Genomic DNA, 17,512 nt, shown 5'->3' with positions numbered 1-17,512 from the left:
AGATAAATCCAGTTTCCAAAAGGCTATTACTGCAGCTCTTTTCATACCTCGCTTCTCATCTTTCCAAGTCTCTCCTCGTCAGACAGGATAATGTTTTCTTTTCTTTTCTTTTTATTTTCTTTTTTAATTGACTCCTAATAATTGTACATATTTATGGGATACAATGTGATGTTTTGATCATTACATAATAAATTCATTATGTAATATATACATATGTATGCAAATGTAGTGTATACATTATGTAATGATCAAACCAGGGTAATTTGCAAATCCATCACCACAAATACTTGTCATTTCTTTGGGGTGAGAACATTCAAAATCCTCTCTTCTAGTTATTTTGAAATATACAATACCTTATTTTTAACTATAGTCCTCAGCCTGAAGACCACCACTTGAGCCAGTATGCTAATATTTCAGTCCACCAAAGAGAATTATTAGTATAAGTCTCTCTTTAAATATGATGCTCCAGTCCACTGCTCAGAAAATTAAATTTCAAGATACCTGGAAATGACTAGCTTGCCTTTCTTTTCCTTCCTCACTGTTTGGTTGAACTAATCTCTCTCATGAGTTGTCATCACAGAAAACATTTTTACCCTCTCCCTGACCAAATTCTTAATTAGTGAAAAATATTGTATATGCAATTCTCGATTACATTATCTTGAATTTTCTACACATAGATTTTAATTTTATTTGCATTTCTAAATATATGAAGGCTCAGAATAAATTGGATTAGGAAAGCGAGATGTTTGGGTGAATATTATTAAAATGGATAAAGTGTAATTAAATTAAACCTAGCAGAGGAATAATATCAAATTTGTAAGGGCAACTGCTTTGTCTATCCTACCACCCATTTAAAAATTTAGAAAAAGAGCTAATACCATCTTTTCTCAGGATGTTCTACAGAGCAAGAGATAAAAGAAGTATTCAGGCCAGGCACGGTGGCTCACGCCTGCAATCCCAGTACTTTGGGAAGCTGAGGCGGGCAGATCATGAGGTCAAGAGATTGAGACCATCTTGGCCAACATGGTGAAACCCCGTCTCTACTAAAAATACAAAAATTAGCTGGGCATGGTGGTGCACGCCTGTAGTCCCAGCCACTCAGGAGGCTGAGGCAGGAGAATCGCTTGAATCTGGGAGGCAGAGGTAACAGTGAGCTGAGATTGCGCAACTGCCCTCCAGCCTGGCGACAGAGTGAGACTCCATCTCAAAAAGAAAATACATATATATTCATAAATGTTTTTAGAACAGTACATTTTCTTGGCATTTCATTCTAGGGGAAATGTTACAAACTGGTTAAACTACAGATTTTCTTAGAGCCAATGAAAAATCATGATCATTTTTTAAAAAGAGAGATATGGGTCCAAATAATAAAACTTTACTTACTTAGTGTAATACCTGGGGCGTACTATATTTCATACTAAGACACCACCAATTGTAAGACACACAAGTATTTTATGTTCTGAGGAAGAAAAAAAGAAAACTTACCAATATATATTATAATATGTCCTGATGGAAGTGAGGTGGGAGGAGATGTACATCTTAGAATCAGTGAAATATGATGTTGGGTGCTCAGTTAATATTTGAAGGAAGGATGGATGGATGGATGGATGGATGGATGGATGGATGAATACTTGATCTTAACTCTTCGAGAGCAAGAACTCAGGTTGGCTCGTGTATATCCATCAAGGTAGCTTGCTTGGTGGTAGTTTCACGTGGTGTTTAATAAAGGTTTATATAGTCGAAGCAATAGTATTAAGGACATGTAAATTTAAAAATGAGAAAAAAAAAAAGGGAATGAAATACTAAGTAAGCCATGACAGTGGAGCAGTGTGTGAGACAGAGTCTCAATTCCTTTAGGTCTTTATCAAATCATTATATTTAAGGGTGGGGAAAACTCCAGGATTTATATTTGCTTCAGGAGAACAAGTTACTTTCTTTTAAAATTTCACTGATTTCCCAGAATGAAACTTTTTTCAGAAGTCTCTATTACAAGATATTTGAGAGCCAAATTACTAAACTGGACTTTGAAAATGATTTTACAGAATCATAATACTAGAGCTAGAAGAGCCTATAAAGATTAAAGTCCAGCTGCCTTGTTTTACAGATGGATAGACATTCATACATTTATTCATTTCTGAAACATTTCCTGGTGCCTAACATATAGCCCACACTATGCTAAGTACAGAGGATTCAACATTGGAGGAGACAAAATAAGTCAATAATGAAATCAATGGATGAATGCCACAATACGGACAGGATGAGGTGCCGTGAGATCACAGAGGAGGAGAATCTGAATAAGGAAACCAAGCCCAGGAGATAATGTGATTTGTGTAATTTACACAGTTACCTGGGGACATATTTTGGTCATGGCTCAGTAGAGAGATTCATGAGATATACTTTTATTTTTGATATTAGTGTTCTCTCATTTAGTAACTTGTACATTGCTATAACTTTCTCCTCTCCAGCTGACACTTGGATGATTCCAGGCATTTTATCTTCAGGATTCCCTAACATTTATAGATCTTCAGTGGCTTCTATTTTCTATTTTTTAAAATAAAATAAAATAAAATCCTTACGTCTAGGTGTGATGGCTCACACCTGTAATCCCAGCACTATGGGAGGTCGAAATGGGAGGATCACCTGAGGTCAGGAGTTCAAGATCAGCCTGGCAAACATGGCAAAACCCCATCTCTACTAAAAATACAAAAATGAGCCAGTTGTGGTGGTCGCGCACCTGTAGTCCCACCTACTCAGGAAGCCGAGGCAGGAGAATCGCTTGAACCCAGGAGGTGGAGGTTGCAGTGAACCAAGATCATACCACTTCACTCCAGCCTGGGTGACAGAGCAAGACTCTGTCTCAAAAAAATTTTTTTTAATTAAAAAAATAAAATCCTTAGCTTAGTCTTCAAGATTGTTTATAGTAATGGCGCCATCTTATTTTTGCAAGTCTTAGCTTTTGGATGTTCTATTTCAGCCACGCCGAAGTAATCACTATTTTCTGAACACATCTTGGCCACTCCCATCCCCATTCGTTTGCTCAGGTTCTTCCCCTAGCCTCTGTACTGGTGACTTGTCACCATCTTTCATGAGGCCTCGATCATTTTAGCCCTCCTCTGTATACTGTGGAGACAGAGTGGTGAGCTGCTTATTGATCTGCAGTACTAACAGCATGACTCTGACATGTTGGTAATAAGATCAGATATTAATAATACCCTCTGATGGTGCTATTGTGAAGATTAGGTAAGAAAAAGTTTGCAAAAACTTATAGGAGAACTGGATACAATGTCTTTTATTCTATTCCCTTCTAATTCTTTACGGAGTTTCTTTTATACCACCTATTACCTACTATCTCACTGCTGTTTATATATATTTTCTTTCTCAGGAACATTGCTAGGGAGCAAATGTAGGAATCATGTTTCTGTTTATCTATGAATCATCTATAATACGTAACATACTATCCTATATATAGCAGGCTTCAGTCAAGTTTTTGAAAGGGTAAATGAAGATTGGAAGAGCTGGATGGATGAATGGATGCATGACGCCATGAGGTTTAACTGTGGCAGCATTTGTACTTATGCCCACAAAGAAGTTAGCAACATTCCTACAGCAAACTTCCATGTAAAATAACGACCAGCAGTTCTTCCTTAAACATTCTCTTCTCTTTGAGAAGGAACGTCTTTGCACATCAACCTGATCAAGACTTTTTAAAGAGCAGAAAGGTCGTATCCTAACAAGACACTTTAAAAGTGGCTTCATAGCCGGGCATTGTGGGCGGGGGGGGCGCCTGTAATCCCAGCTACTCAGAAGGCTGAGGCAGGAGAATCACTTGAACCCAGAAGATGGAGGTTGCAGTGAGCCGAGATCGTGCCACTGCACTCCAGCCTGGGCGACAGAGTGAGACTCCATCTCGAAAAAAAAAAAAAAGAGCGGTTTCATACCACATTCTTGAGGCTGATTTCTTTTATTGCTCTACATCGTTTCCGAGGAGGGGCTTTCCGGAAGGTCGAGATGAGGCCTAGGGAGTGTGGCAGCAAGGGACAAGGTCAGCCCTTATGTGTTCTAGACAGAGTGCTTCATTTAATGTAACGACCTAGACAAAATCAGAGGCTTTACTGGCCTCCTTCAATTTGAGTCAGAAGGAATTGTCTCAAAGCTCACTTCTGCATAAAGACCTGATCTCAGCAGCCGGCCAAGTGTGTCTGGTCTTACTCTGCCTACAAACATTAGGATACTGTGTATCCAATTCTGCCAACCACAGTAAAACCTCATTAAGTACACAGTGTCAACAGAGAAGGCTGCTTTTCAAAATAATGGACTATTTAGCTTCACAGCTGGGATTCATCTCACCCTACAAAGCTACATTCCCATCGTGGCTTTCCAAATGTAAGAAGCAAGTCCTCATGTTATAAAATTATATGTAAGAAAGAGATATAGACACTCTCCCACTCCTCAGGTTATGGTTGAAAATGCATTTGGTTGGAATAGTGCCTTGAACAAAATGGGCATTTCACAGATTTTTTTTAAGCTCAGTGGCAAGCACCATAGATATTTTTTGAATGCATATTGAATAAAGTTTGGTTCAAAAAGCTGTTTTGAAGGATTTATTTTGTGACTAGCAATAACACTGTTCCTTTTCTCTCCAGAAAGCATTACACTACTTCTTAAAGGCAGCAAAGGCCGGGAGTGCAAATGCCATGGCATTTATAGGAAAGGTACATGCTTCATCTTGATTCATTGTTTTCATTTATTAAAAACCTAAGAAATTAAACTGGGCATAGCAGCGTGTGCCTGTTGTCCCAGCTACTTGGGAAGTTGAGGTGGAAAGATCATTGAGCACAGGCGACCAGCCTGGGCAACACGGCAAGACCCTCATCTCAAAATAATTAAAATTTAAATTTAAAAATTAAAAATCTAACAAATTAATGATACCAGCTCATTGAACCCATTGTAGAGGGACAGGGCAGCAGGCCTCTTTCACGGAAGCGGCTAAGTGGGACATCTGGCTGCAACCCGAGGGTGATATTCTTGAGGTGACAGTTTGGGAAGAAGCCCCATATAACAGCAGCCTTTATCTGGGGCACCAAAAGCAGCCTTAAAAGGGCACCTTGGCCAGGCACGGTGGCTCACGCCTGTAATCCCAGCACTTTGGGAGGCTGAGGCAGGTGGATTGTTTGAGGTCAAGAGTTCAAGACCAGCCTGGCCAACATGGTGAAACCCCCATCTCTACTAAAACTACAAAAATTAGCTAGGTGTGGTGGCGGGTGCCTGTAATCCCAGCTACTTGGGAGGCTGAGGCAGGAGAATCACTTGAACCTGGGAGGCAGAGGGTGCAGTGAGCTGAGATCACGCCACTGCTCTCCAGCCTGGGCAACAGAGGGAGACTCCGTCTCCAAAAATAAAAAATGAAATAAAAATGTGCACCTGGCCCAGGGCTCCTCCTCTGAGCGTAGCTATGAGCCTATGACCACCCTGCTCCCCAATATGTAAGAGGAGATCCAGGTTGGTTGAGCGCTGGAGACCGGTACAGGTCTCAGCCCAATCAGGCCCTTCTCTCCTCTACTGCTGGAGTGTGAATCAGGTCCAGGCTGACCAGAGCTATCCTTATGCCACCTCTGATGAGAGGCCTCCTGTGGCTGCAGAGTAGCCTGGTGGAGGGTTCCTGTGGAAAGGCATGTTCTTCTGTCTCCTTCAAAGACTATTCACTCCCCTGTGTGCCACCCTTGGCTCCCTGCAGCCGATTTGCATTAGTAACCATAGGGACGAATGTCCTGCTTCCTAAGTGCAACATACAGTAAATGTAGATGCAAAAAAAAAAAAAAAGAGAGAGAGAGAGAAAACACAAACAGGGTCCATTTCTTTGCCCTCAGGCAGGGTCACTCCAGAAGTCTGTAATAAATGGTACTCTTACTTTTTCTTGTTTTAAATTGAGGTAAAATGTAAATATGTAAATAACACAAAATTGACCACTCTATACAATTCAGTGGCATTTACAGTGGCATTTACTACATTCAATATGTTGTACCACTGTTACCTCTATTTCATTTTAAAATATTTGCATTACTCTCAAATTATTTTGTTTTTTCTATCCTCTTTTCATTTTTCTTCCTAGATGTATTTAGAGGGGAATGCTGCCGTGCCGCAAAATAACACTACTGCCTTCAAGTACTTTTCCATGGCAGCCAGTAAGGTATGTCCTCAATGCACTGTTGTAAACACATACACACAAATTGCTTTTATTACACGCAGACTGGTGCCAAAGAATTGACTTCGAAGTCCCAAGCCCAGATAATGGGCCTGTAAGGAGTTTTGTGTCCTGGAGAAGTATAATACTGGTGATGGGAGTAAGGGAAGCTACAACTTGCCTTCTTGGAAAATGAAAAATGGCAGTGGCTTGTGCTGCCCTAGCAGAGGCCAGGAGGCGGCCAGACAGAAGTTCAGCCAGACAGAAGTTCAGCTTTCCCCTCTCCCTTATGCAGTAGATGAGGCCATCTAGCTTAGGAACAGGAAACAAAAGAGATGAGGACAGAGGAAGGGAAAATCCAATCAATAGCTGCAGGAAGTTCAAGACAAAGACATCCTAGGAATGTCCAGTTTTCTCCAGTCTCATCTCATCCAAAGGCCAGAGCTTCCTCTGGCCCAGGCGGGAGCTTGTCAGGGAGGAGGCCAGGGCAAGGCGACTGAGAATAGGGATCTGGAGACAGAATCCCTGGCTTGAATGGCAGCCCTAAAACTGACTAGCTGTGTGAACAAGGGCAAGTTACTTAGCCTCTGTGCCTCAATTTCCCCATCTGTAAAATGGGAATTTAAGAATATTTGCCTGCCAGGCACAGTGGCTCACGCTTGTAATCCCAACACTTTGGGAGGCTGAAACAGGCAGATTGCTTGAGCTCAGGAGTTTGAGACCAGCCTGGGCAACATGGTGAAACCCCATTTCTACAAAAGATACAAAAATTAGCCTGGCGTGCTGGCACATACCTGTAGTCCCAGCTGCTCACAAGGCTGTGCTTCATATTGTGAAGTACTTAAAGCAGTGCCTGGCACACAGCAAGGGCGCTTTTATCTTTTGCAGTCTGGGGCCAGTAAAGTGGAGTGAACTTCGAAGCACATCCCAGACAGAATGAATTAGCTGTATGAGGGACGATCGAAATGGTATAATATGCCTCCTGCATCGAAGTCTTTGCCTCTGCTCCTGGGGTCCGTGAGGCTGGTATCTGTCAGATAAGACTTAGTAGACTCCTTTGAATCCCTTTCATGCATAAAAAATGCCCTCATCCCACACCCATCGGCCTGGTCTTGGCGAATGGCCTTGGTAAACTTTCTAACCCTGCACAGTAGGAAGCATTTTGTTGTCTTACAGTTGCATACTGGAACACTGGCAGTAAAGATGTGCTCAAACCAGGAATCATTTCAACTGTTCTCAGTTTTTAAAAACCCACACACTGCTTTAGGAGCCTATTTATAAGTGACTAGCACCTCGGAGCTGCTGCTATTGTGGTGTAAATTACTGAGAAGGCTAGTACTCTGCTCCTCTCCTTTGTAATTTATATGGAATTGTTGCTCAGAAAGGCAGTTATCTGAAGTACCATTAGATTAGGATGACAAGGAAGAGCAGACTGAAAAGGAGTAACAAGGAAAATCTCTTATCATCTGGCAAATAACACTGATTTGTCAGCCCATAAGAATAATGCCAGGGAGATGGGAATGTAAATTAACTCAGATTCCAAGCTATTCAGGGTTGTGGAACCAACCAGCAGTGATCTGGGTCTCCGGTGCGCTGAACCCGAGCTACTTTCCTTTACAAAGGAAATCTGAACTTACAATTAAGGTAATTATTCTAAATGGCATTAGGTGGAGATGGCCACATACTTCTTGATCAGCGCCTGAACAATTTATTAGATTTCTCACTCTTACTACTTTTTTAAAAACTGCTTTCTAAATTTGTTTTTAAATGATATCAATACCATGACACAGAGCTACACATTTTACAACATCTTTTGTCTTATTTACTTAGAAACAAGCACAGTGACTGTATGTGACATTGTGCCCATGTTGGACCACATTCCTCCAGTTCTCTCTTGCGCCCTGAGCATGTCAGGCCTGTCCCCATCTCCATACTTTTGTCATCTGCCTCCCCTTCCCAGACTCTCTTATTCTAAGTCCTACTTATCCCCAGAGCGGAGCCCAATCCTCCCTCCATCCACAGAGCTGCCCCTGCCCTTGCTGGCTCACATGATCTCTTTCCTGTTCTGAACTTACCCTGCGTTCACTCCTGCTGCTGGGATTTAACTGCTTCCTACCTGTGGCTTCTCCCCTCCTGTCCAAAGGCCATGTGTCCTCAACTAGAGGAGGGCAAAGGTCCTGCCAGGGGGTTATTAAATAAAGGGGTCCAGGGCAGGGGTTTATTAAATATTTGCCAAAGAAATGCCTATCTGCTCCCTGGCTTCATGTCAGTTAACCTAAGCAAGAGCATGACACCCTAAAACAGCAGGTGTATACTGCAGGGTTTGGCTATACATATGGTTTTTCTGGCCCAGAAAGTGTTTTAAAAATCAGTAAACTGGCCAGGCATGGTGGATCACGCCTGTAATCCCAACACTTTGGGAGGCTGAGGCAGGCGGATCACCAGGTCAAGAGATCGAGACCATCCTGGCCAACATGGTGAAACCCCATCTCTACTAAAAATACAAAAATTAGCTGGGCATGGTGGCACATGCCTATAGTCCCAGCTACTCAGGAGGCTGAGGCAGGAGAATCACTTAAACCCGGGAGGAAGAGGTTGTAGTGAGCTGAGATCATGCCACTGCACTCCAGCCTGGCAACAGAGCAAGACTCTGTCTCAAAAAATAAATAAATAAATAAATAAAAATAAATGAGTAAAATTCACATCCAAATCTAAACATCTAGCTTTTCTTGAAAATGGCAAAAGCTAGCTAGGCATGGTGGCTCACACCTGTAAATCCCAGCACTTTGGGAGGCTGAGGCTGGTGGATCACTTGAGGTCAGGAGTTCGAGACCAGCCTGGTCAACATGGTGAAACCCCGTGTCTACAGAAAGTACAAAATTAGCCAGGCATGGGGGTGCATGCCTGTAATCCCAGCTACTTGGGAGGCTGAGGCATGAAACTCACTTAAACCCAGAAGGCAAAGGTTGCAGTGAGCTGAGATCACTCCACAGCACTCCAGCATGGGTGATAGAGCAAGAGTCTGTCTCAAAAAAAAAAAAAAAGAAAAAAGAAAATGGCAAATGCTGATGAAACAGGACTGCCATTCCATGTGGCACCAACCAGCTGGAGCAGAGGAACCGAGAGCTGCTGCTGCCTTCACACAGGGCAGGGACTCCACGTGTCTCCATCTGCACCACTGTCTCCACTACCTGGCATATTTTATTTCTTATATCACCGGCATGGTTCCTGCAGGTGTCTGAACTGGCCACTCTTTGCCTGACAAGTTCTAAATAGGTACGCTGGGCCTTAAACAGTGATGGGTGATTCACTGAGTCCCTGGGATCCCAGGGACTCCCTTAGAGGAGAAAGTAATTTGTCCCTGCTATTCTAACATTTCTCCTTTCTCTCTCCCTTCTTCCTTCCCTCCTTTCATATCTGTTTCCTTCCCTTCTGTATTAGTCCGTTCTCACATTGCTAATAAAGACATACCCAAGACTGGGTAATTTATAAAGGAAAGAGATTTAATTGGCTCACAGTTCAGCATTGCTGGGGAGGCCTCAGAAAATGTACAATCATGGCAGAAGGGAAAGCAACCACGTCCTTCTTCACATGGCGGCAGCAAGGAGAAGTGCCGAGCAAAAGAGGGAAAAGCCCCTTATAAAGCCATCAGATCGCATGAGAACTCACTCACTATCACAAGAACAGCAGCACGGGGGTAACCGCCCCCATGATTCAATTACCTCCCACCAGGTCTCTCCCATGATGCATGGGGATTATAGGAACTACAATTCAAGATGACATCTAAACAAGGCTAATTAGAAGAAGACAGACTCACTAGACTTTGCCACATCCATCACACTGATCCTTACTACTTCCAGAGCAGAGCAACTCAAGACTCCCAGAACCACAGGAGATATAGCCAGGAGAGAAGAGGGAAGAAGAGAGCAGAGTTATACCACCTGTTTTAAATACAGATGGACTGTCCTTAAGAACCCTTACAATAGCAGATCATTTCATATGATAGGCTCAAAATTTGGAGTCTTGAAACCACTTTTGAAATATGCCTTCTCTATTTATGTGCTATTCCTGTGTTACTGAGGGTTACTCCGGCTGCATCTACAATAACTAAATGTAGGTGGTAAGAAGAAATTTGGAGAGCTTTTTATTAGAACGTAAGTTCCTGCAGAAATACTAGGAACCTGTAAAACATACCTACAGATCTGCTGAATCAAAGTCAGTTGGTCGGCAGGGTGCGGTGTCTCACGCCTGTAATCCCACCACTTTGGGAAGCTGAGTTGGGTGGATCACTTGAGGCTAGGAGCTTGAGACCTGCCTGGCCAACATGATGAAACCCCATCTCTATTAAAAATACAAAAAATCAGCTGGGCATGGTGGCGTGCACCTGTAATCCCAGTTACTCAGGAGGCTGAGGCAGGAGAATAGTTTGAACCAGGGAAGCAGAGGTTGCAGTGAGCCGAGATCACCTCACTGCACTCCAGCCTGGGCAACAGAGTGAGACTCCGTCTCAAAAAAAAAAAAAGAAAGTCAGGTGGTCAATCATGGTTTCTTACTGTAGTCGCTAGAGGGTGAAATGCGTGATAGGAGATGGAAAGAAAAAGGAGTTTTCTCCTTGAGTAAGTCACTTTCAAGGTTCACTCTTCATCCAAAATTGATATGCTAAATATCAATATATTTGAACATGTGCTGAATACTAAATGTGCTAAATACTCCCTTCCTTAGAGTATTCCAATATTAATCAGAAAATAAATAGTAATTAATTTAGCATCAAGTGGAAAAGGAAACATCGGGGATGTTATAAGCAATAAATTTGAATAAAGAAATATACCAACGATGCTTTACTATCTGTAGTGGCTGGATTGTAATCCACAGAGTCTCTAAAGTGTGATTAGGCCATTTACGTCAACCTCCGTAGACCTGAGTAGGTAACAAGTGTCTGGATAGACTTCTCCCTTCTGGAAAACTCCTACACATCCTTTAAGACCTAGCTCAAATGTCACCACCCCTGACAACTTGATCTCCTTCAGTTCCTAGTCTAAATCAGGCAATAGAGTGTCCCTCTTCTAGGTGTCTGCAACACTCTCAATCTATTTCTTTTTTTTTTCTTTTTTTTTTTGAGATGGAGTTTTGATCTTTCGCCCAGGCTGGAGTGAAGTGGCGCAATCTCGGCTCACTGCAACCTCCACTCCATGGGTTCAAGCGATTCTCCTGCCTCAGCTTCCCAAGTAGCTGGGATTACAGGTGTGTGCCACCACACCCAGCTAATTTTTACATTTTTAGTAGAGACAGGGTTTCACCATGTTGGCCAGGATGGTCTCGAACTCCTGACCTCAGGTGATCTGCCCACCTTGGCCTCCCTAAGTGCTGGGATTACAGGCATGGGCCACCATGCCCGGCCTCAATCTATTTCAACTTTAGGACTTACCACATTTGACAGGACTCTAAGAGGTCTGACCTGCCCCTCCCCTTTGATATGGCTCAGAGCCCCCTAGCGTGTGAACTCTTCAAGGCAGGGATTATGGCTTCTTCATCTTTTACCTTTCACCTGCTACCTCTGCCCAGTGCCTACTATGGAATCATACACAAAACAAGTCCTAAATAAGTGTTGAATACAAGAATGGAGGAAAGGTTTGACTTTTGTTTCCCTCTTCCCTTTTCTAGCCAGAAGGTTTATGAAAGTATAAAAGGAGGAACTAGAGTGGGTCAGAATAACCGGCCAACTGCCTTGATTAATCTCTTACTGGGTGCATGTCAAATATTTTGAAAAATTTTGCAGTAATTTTCCTTATCATGAATCCTTCTGGGACTTTACTTGGCTTTATAAAACTCTTCTAGGGCAATGCAATCGGCCTTCATGGGCTTGGTCTTCTTTACTTTCATGGAAAAGGAGTTCCCCTGGTAAGTTAAATTATTTTATTATCTTTTTATTTGTAGCAATTTACAGGGTAAAATTCATGGTCATTCATTAGTTTAAAGGAATTTATCTCTATTATCTGGTTTGCCAAACTGTGATATCAGATAATAGAGAATAAAATAATCCAGTGAAATCTCTGCCAAAGAGACACTGAAGAACAAGCTTGTGACAAGAATAGTAATTCTAATTATATCTTAGAATCATAGATTCTAAGTAACCTTAGAAATCATCTATCCTCTGAGGACTTTATTGATGGAGAAATTTATCTTCATAGTCTTTTGAGTGACCTTCCCCCAATATCTAACAAAACTTACTGTCAATGTAGAAAAAGACATAATTATGATGAAAATGAGGCATTATTTCCTAATAGAGTCTAATATAATAATGAAATAAAATATATAATGTTTCTGATACTATTTTAATTACCCTAAATCACATAGGGCACTGTCTATACTCTTTTTAAGAAGTGGAAGGCAATTGTTTCCATGGAGTTTTACTTGTGCCTTTGAGTAATAGAGTGTAATTATCTTGCAGAATTATGCCGAAGCACTTAAATACTTTCAGAAAGCTGCGGAAAAAGGGTGGCCCGACGCACAGTTCCAGTTAGGCTTCATGTACTACTGTAAGTGCCACAAATACAGCTGCTTTATTTAGAATGACATATGCATTATTAAGTCTGCTTCTTTTATAACAGACATCAAAGGTTTGGTGTGACTGGTTTAGACAGAACATTTAGGCAACAAATTAAATAAGAATTTGAAAAAGCCTAAAGAAAAGGACACTGGTTGGGAGGGGGGACAAGGAGGTGCAGAGTCAGGAAGCTTATCTTTGACAAGGTTAAGTTGGAGGTGCTAGCGATATCCCGTGCACATCCCCAGAAGCAAGTACGAAACTCACGAGAAAGGTCAAACTTACAGAGAAGGTTCGAGAGGCATCAGCACGCAGCTATTAGTTAAGAGTAGTTGAGGTTGCAAAAGGAAAGGAGCAAGAGGGTGAGAGGAAAGAGCAGTGGGCCATGGTAGATAACTAGTGATCCTCCGTGCTGTATTGAAGGGTAGGCAGGGGAAGTACATCACTGAGAAGAATGGAAAGCCAAGCTCAGCGGAATAGGGAACAACAAAAAAAAGATCTTAATGGAGCCAAGGGAAGAACTTTCAAGGAAGAGTAAATGAATGGGCACCCCTGTGAAATGCAGTGAGAAACCTGGTTTAAAAAACAAGTAAGAGGCCGGGCGTGGTGGCTCACGCCTGTTAATCCTAGCACTTTGGGAGGCCGAGGCGGGCAGATCACGAATTCGAGACCAGCCTGGCCAATATGGTGAAACCCCGTGTCTACTAAAAATACAAAAATTAGCCTGGCATGGTGGCGGCTGCCTGTAGTCCCAGCTACTCGGGAGGCTGAGGCAGAATCAAATTGCTTGAACCCAGGAGGTGGAGGTTGCAGTGAGCCTAGATCACGCCACTGCATTCCCACATGGGCAACAGAGTGAGACTCCATCTCAAAAAAAAAAAAAAAAAGTAAGAAGGAATGAAATATGTATGAGACTTGGCAATACAGAGAATGTGGGTGAGGTCATTGGACTGCTTGGGGTGGAAGCCGCATGCCAACAGCATGAACGGAAGATCAGGAAGTTGAGAAATAAAAGTATTCTTGCAAGCAGCATGCCCTTAAAGGGAAGGAAAGAGAAGGAACTCAGCATCAGGGGGACTAGGACCCAGAGGGAGTTACTTTTAAGATGAAGAGACCTGAGCATAATTATAATTGATGGAAAGAGATTCTGAAAAACGTTGGTGGTATTAGCACCTGATTAGGCACAGATCAGTGGAAGCCTCTTTAACCGTGATAGATAGGCAGGATTGCTTACCCTCAAAGACTAGAGGGAGGGTGGAAAGGATGATGCGAATCTAAGTATGGGGGAATGGGATGGGGAGAGAGGTGAGTGAGGAAAGACAATATGAAGTTTTCTTCAATGATCTAGTAGGTACAAAGTTGACTTCTGTGAGCAAAGGTAGAGTGGTTGGCTAGGAGGTCTCAGAAAGCCATGAAAGTTTGTAACAATCTCTGTGGGGAGTGAGAGAGGAAGTGGCCAAGACAAATACCAGGAGATATGAACACACCTGAGTATCTCCACCAAGTCCTTCATGTCAGAGGAGGAGCCAGGGCAGCAGCAGACCACATCATCAAGGAGGTCACATCCCGTCAAGGGGTCACTGGCATTTTCCACAGTGGCCCAGCAGGAGCACCTGTTTTGTACTATCTTGGGGGGTTGAGGTTGCCTAAGATGGCCTTGTTCTTCTAGTTCATTCCAAGTCCTTGGCTTGGGATCTACCAGATTTCCCAAGTTTCTAGAATAAGAAAAATAGTCATGGCTAATGTATATTAAGTCTTCGTATGTTTTAACTCATTTGACCCTCTCAACTCATTTGACCCTCTCAACATCTACCGGGTATCCCACAGTGTATCCACTGTGATGAGCAAACTAAGCCAATGTTGTGGTTGGACATCTTGCCCAGGATCACACAGTTGTGGAGCTGGAATTCAAATTCAAGCAATTTGCCTCCAGAGCTTTTGCTCTTAGTCACTACATGGCACTGCTTCTAAAGGCTCCAGTGTTAGAGCTGGAAGATAACTTAAAGACCATCTAAGGAAAGCCTTCACTTTTGCAAATAAAGTGCCTAAATGGCCCAAGTCACAAAAGAACTAATGAGAGAGCCAGGACAAGAATCTTGGCTGCTGGGAGTCTGCTGGTTCTCTGCTCTAGCTTCAAGTGCCTATTCTTGCTCTAAGCAGGAGTTTGGTGAGAGTTCGGCTTCTTGGAGCTGGGATTTACCTGCTGCATATGCCATAGTCATGGCTGGGAGAAGCTACATGGGTGTCCTGATATGGAAGGATCACAAAGATGGCGAGATAAATCATGGTGGCGCTTCGGGTCCTCAGAGACCATCACTTGGTCTCCTTTGCATTAATTTTAGTTATGCCATAGTGAGGAGATACTTTCATAAGACTAAGTAGTCCTTCTTTCTCAATTTTTTTTTCAGAATGGCTCAAGAATATAAATTTCCATATTCTTACTTAGAACCAAACTCAGTGTTCACCCCCACCTTCACAAATAGTGGATTTAGAGTAGCTTGACTTTTGGTTGGCTTTTCCCATTCTATTTAAATAGCAGGCATCACTATGACTATTATATCCATAGATTATAATATAAAAAATAAAGTCAATAAGGGGTGGCTCAAAACAATTTTAATTTTCAGCTGGCTCTGGAATATGGAAGGATTATAAACTTGCCTTCAAATATTTTTACCTGGCATCTCAGAGTGGGCAGCCCCTCGCCATTTATTATCTGGCCAAGATGTATGCAACAGGAACAGGAGTAGTAAGATCATGCAGAACTGCTGTGGAGGTAAATATAATATGCGGCTGTTTTTAAAGCACTTGTCATATATGACACAGAAGAGGTGATACTGTTCTTAAATTGTTGGTGTCTTTGATTTTATAAATATTACCTCTTTTCTTCCAGTTGACAATGTGAATACTGACATTTGTCAGAGGGGAAAAGCAGTGATGTAACTCAGGTTGGGGAAGGGAGACAGAGAAAAGATCTCTCCTCTCTCTGACATTTGGCTTTTCATCAGGTTCAGAGCTCACCTCAACATGCAGTTAAGGAGCTCTGTTTCAGCATTCAATCAAATCACCAGGGCAATTTGGCACTTCTAGTGGGATTGGGAGTTGCTACTTGGGAACCGAAAGGCTAGATTTAGCGTAGAAAATGTAGCCCACTTCTTCCCAGAAAGCAGCATCCTTAGGTTTTTGATGATTTGGATGACAATTGAGAAAGTGAATTCTTTCAGCCTGAGCCAGTGATGCGCTTTCCAAAAGAATGCTTTTAGGACCTTAATGTCCTTCATTGATTTATTAAACACGTCTGCTACACCAGCATAAATACTCTATGTTGCAATCTGGCCCCTCTGAAGCTTATTTCAAAAGCTGCCAGCTAATGATCTATCTTTAGATTTGCTCCTTTGCCAACTTCCTAATGAATTATGTATGGCTAACCTCTTTTGGTTACATAAGGGCTATTCAGCTAAGTTGACATTTGTCCCCCTAGGGCTCTGCACACCTCTCTCACAGTTATGTCACCTACACCCTCCGGCACTGTCTTTCCTTCATTCTCTCCTTTTCACATCAGCTGTGGCCTTATAACTTGCCCTCGCAGAGCAGCAGTGCTCAGAAAGTCCCTTTAAGAACACACACACACACACACACACACACACACACACACACTAGCGATACATTCTTATTCTTCCAAATAGCCTCCAAGTCAGGAAAGTTTATTTTACAAATTTAAAATAAGGCTGAGGAAGTTTCCCTCAAGACAAAAACAAAACAAAACAAACCCAAACACTTCTGATCTTTGTGCCTATAAAAGGTATTAACTCTTTACCCTAAATAATTTGCAAAAGCCATGTTTTAGACCTAAAATCCTTCCCTGACCAGCTGGTAGGAGCTGAAGACTGATTTCATTTCTCATTTGCCTGGGGTGAAGCATACTGGCTAACCAGTCTCCTTGATTTCTCTTCTCATGTACAGCTTTATAAAGGTGTCTGTGAACTAGGCCACTGGGCTGAGAAATTCCTGACAGCTTACTTTGCCTATAAGGATGGTGATATAGATTCTTCTCTTGTTCAGTATGCACTGCTTGCAGAAATGGGGTATGAAGTAGCTCAAAGCAATTCAGCATTCATTTTGGAATCTAGTAAGATAAGTTAAAATTCTCTGTAATCCCCCAATCATACATATGCATGTATGACTTTACTACAGAGGCATTTTAAGCCTTCCTAATGGAATGTCTCCTTTTTTTAGAAAAGGCTAACATTCTTGAAAAAGAGAAGATATATCCAATGGCGCTTCTCCTATGGAATCGAGCTGCCATTCAAGGTATAGAACCCAGATAAAAATAAGCACATACCCGGTCCCTGTCCTCTGTTATTCATCACGTTTGCTGTAGCTGCGTGTTTGTGCACACAGGCAGCAAGGGGTAGAATATCAAGTAGGTGACATTTCAAACTATACTGATGTTAGGGTCAGTCTTTGGTGAGAGATCATTTCCAGGAATTTATTTTCCCCATTATTATCAAGGTCCCTGATTCAGCAAGCCATAGGAATTTTTCTATGGCTCTGTCTCCGTGACACCAGAACAGTTCTTTGAAATATACAATTTTACTCAAGAAACCAGTTTTCTTGGTCTGGCTTCACTCATTCATTGCTGAGATATTGACTGAACTAATCAGAGACATGACCCATGTCTCAATGAGTTTACAAGCAAAATTAGTTATGTATGTATCTAAGGCTCATGTGATTTCTCTATTAAAATATCACATTGATGACTACCATAAACTTCAGATCTTTACTACAAT

At 42.2% G+C, this 17,512-nt stretch overlaps 1 protein-coding gene across 6 annotated transcripts in view; it reads left to right on the top strand.

The window, feature by feature from the left end:
* Positions 1–17,512, top strand: part of SEL1L2 (SEL1L2 adaptor subunit of SYVN1 ubiquitin ligase) — a 149,119-nt gene that overhangs the window by 113,340 nt on the left and 18,267 nt on the right. For 4 of the 6 annotated variants that reach the window (XM_055105077.1, XM_055105076.1, XM_055105075.1 and 1 more), the window contains 7 exons: positions 4,644–4,712; positions 6,110–6,187; positions 12,017–12,079; positions 12,630–12,717; positions 15,350–15,498; positions 16,686–16,851; positions 16,959–17,033. In XM_055105077.1, the coding sequence (XP_054961052.1) occupies positions 4,644–4,712; positions 6,110–6,187; positions 12,017–12,079; positions 12,630–12,717; positions 15,350–15,498; positions 16,686–16,851; positions 16,959–17,033 (688 nt within the window). The remainder of the gene's footprint in view (positions 1–4,643; positions 4,713–6,109; positions 6,188–12,016; positions 12,080–12,629; positions 12,718–15,349; positions 15,499–16,685; positions 16,852–16,958; positions 17,034–17,512) is intronic. The other 2 variants (XM_055105079.1, XM_055105078.1) reach the window with 1 other exon arrangement.

This window comes from Pan paniscus, chromosome 21 (assembly GCF_029289425.2).
Source record: "Pan paniscus chromosome 21, NHGRI_mPanPan1-v2.0_pri, whole genome shotgun sequence".
Classification (NCBI taxonomy): domain Eukaryota; kingdom Metazoa; phylum Chordata; class Mammalia; order Primates; family Hominidae; genus Pan; species Pan paniscus.
This window is presented reverse-complemented; position numbering and strand designations above follow the sequence as displayed.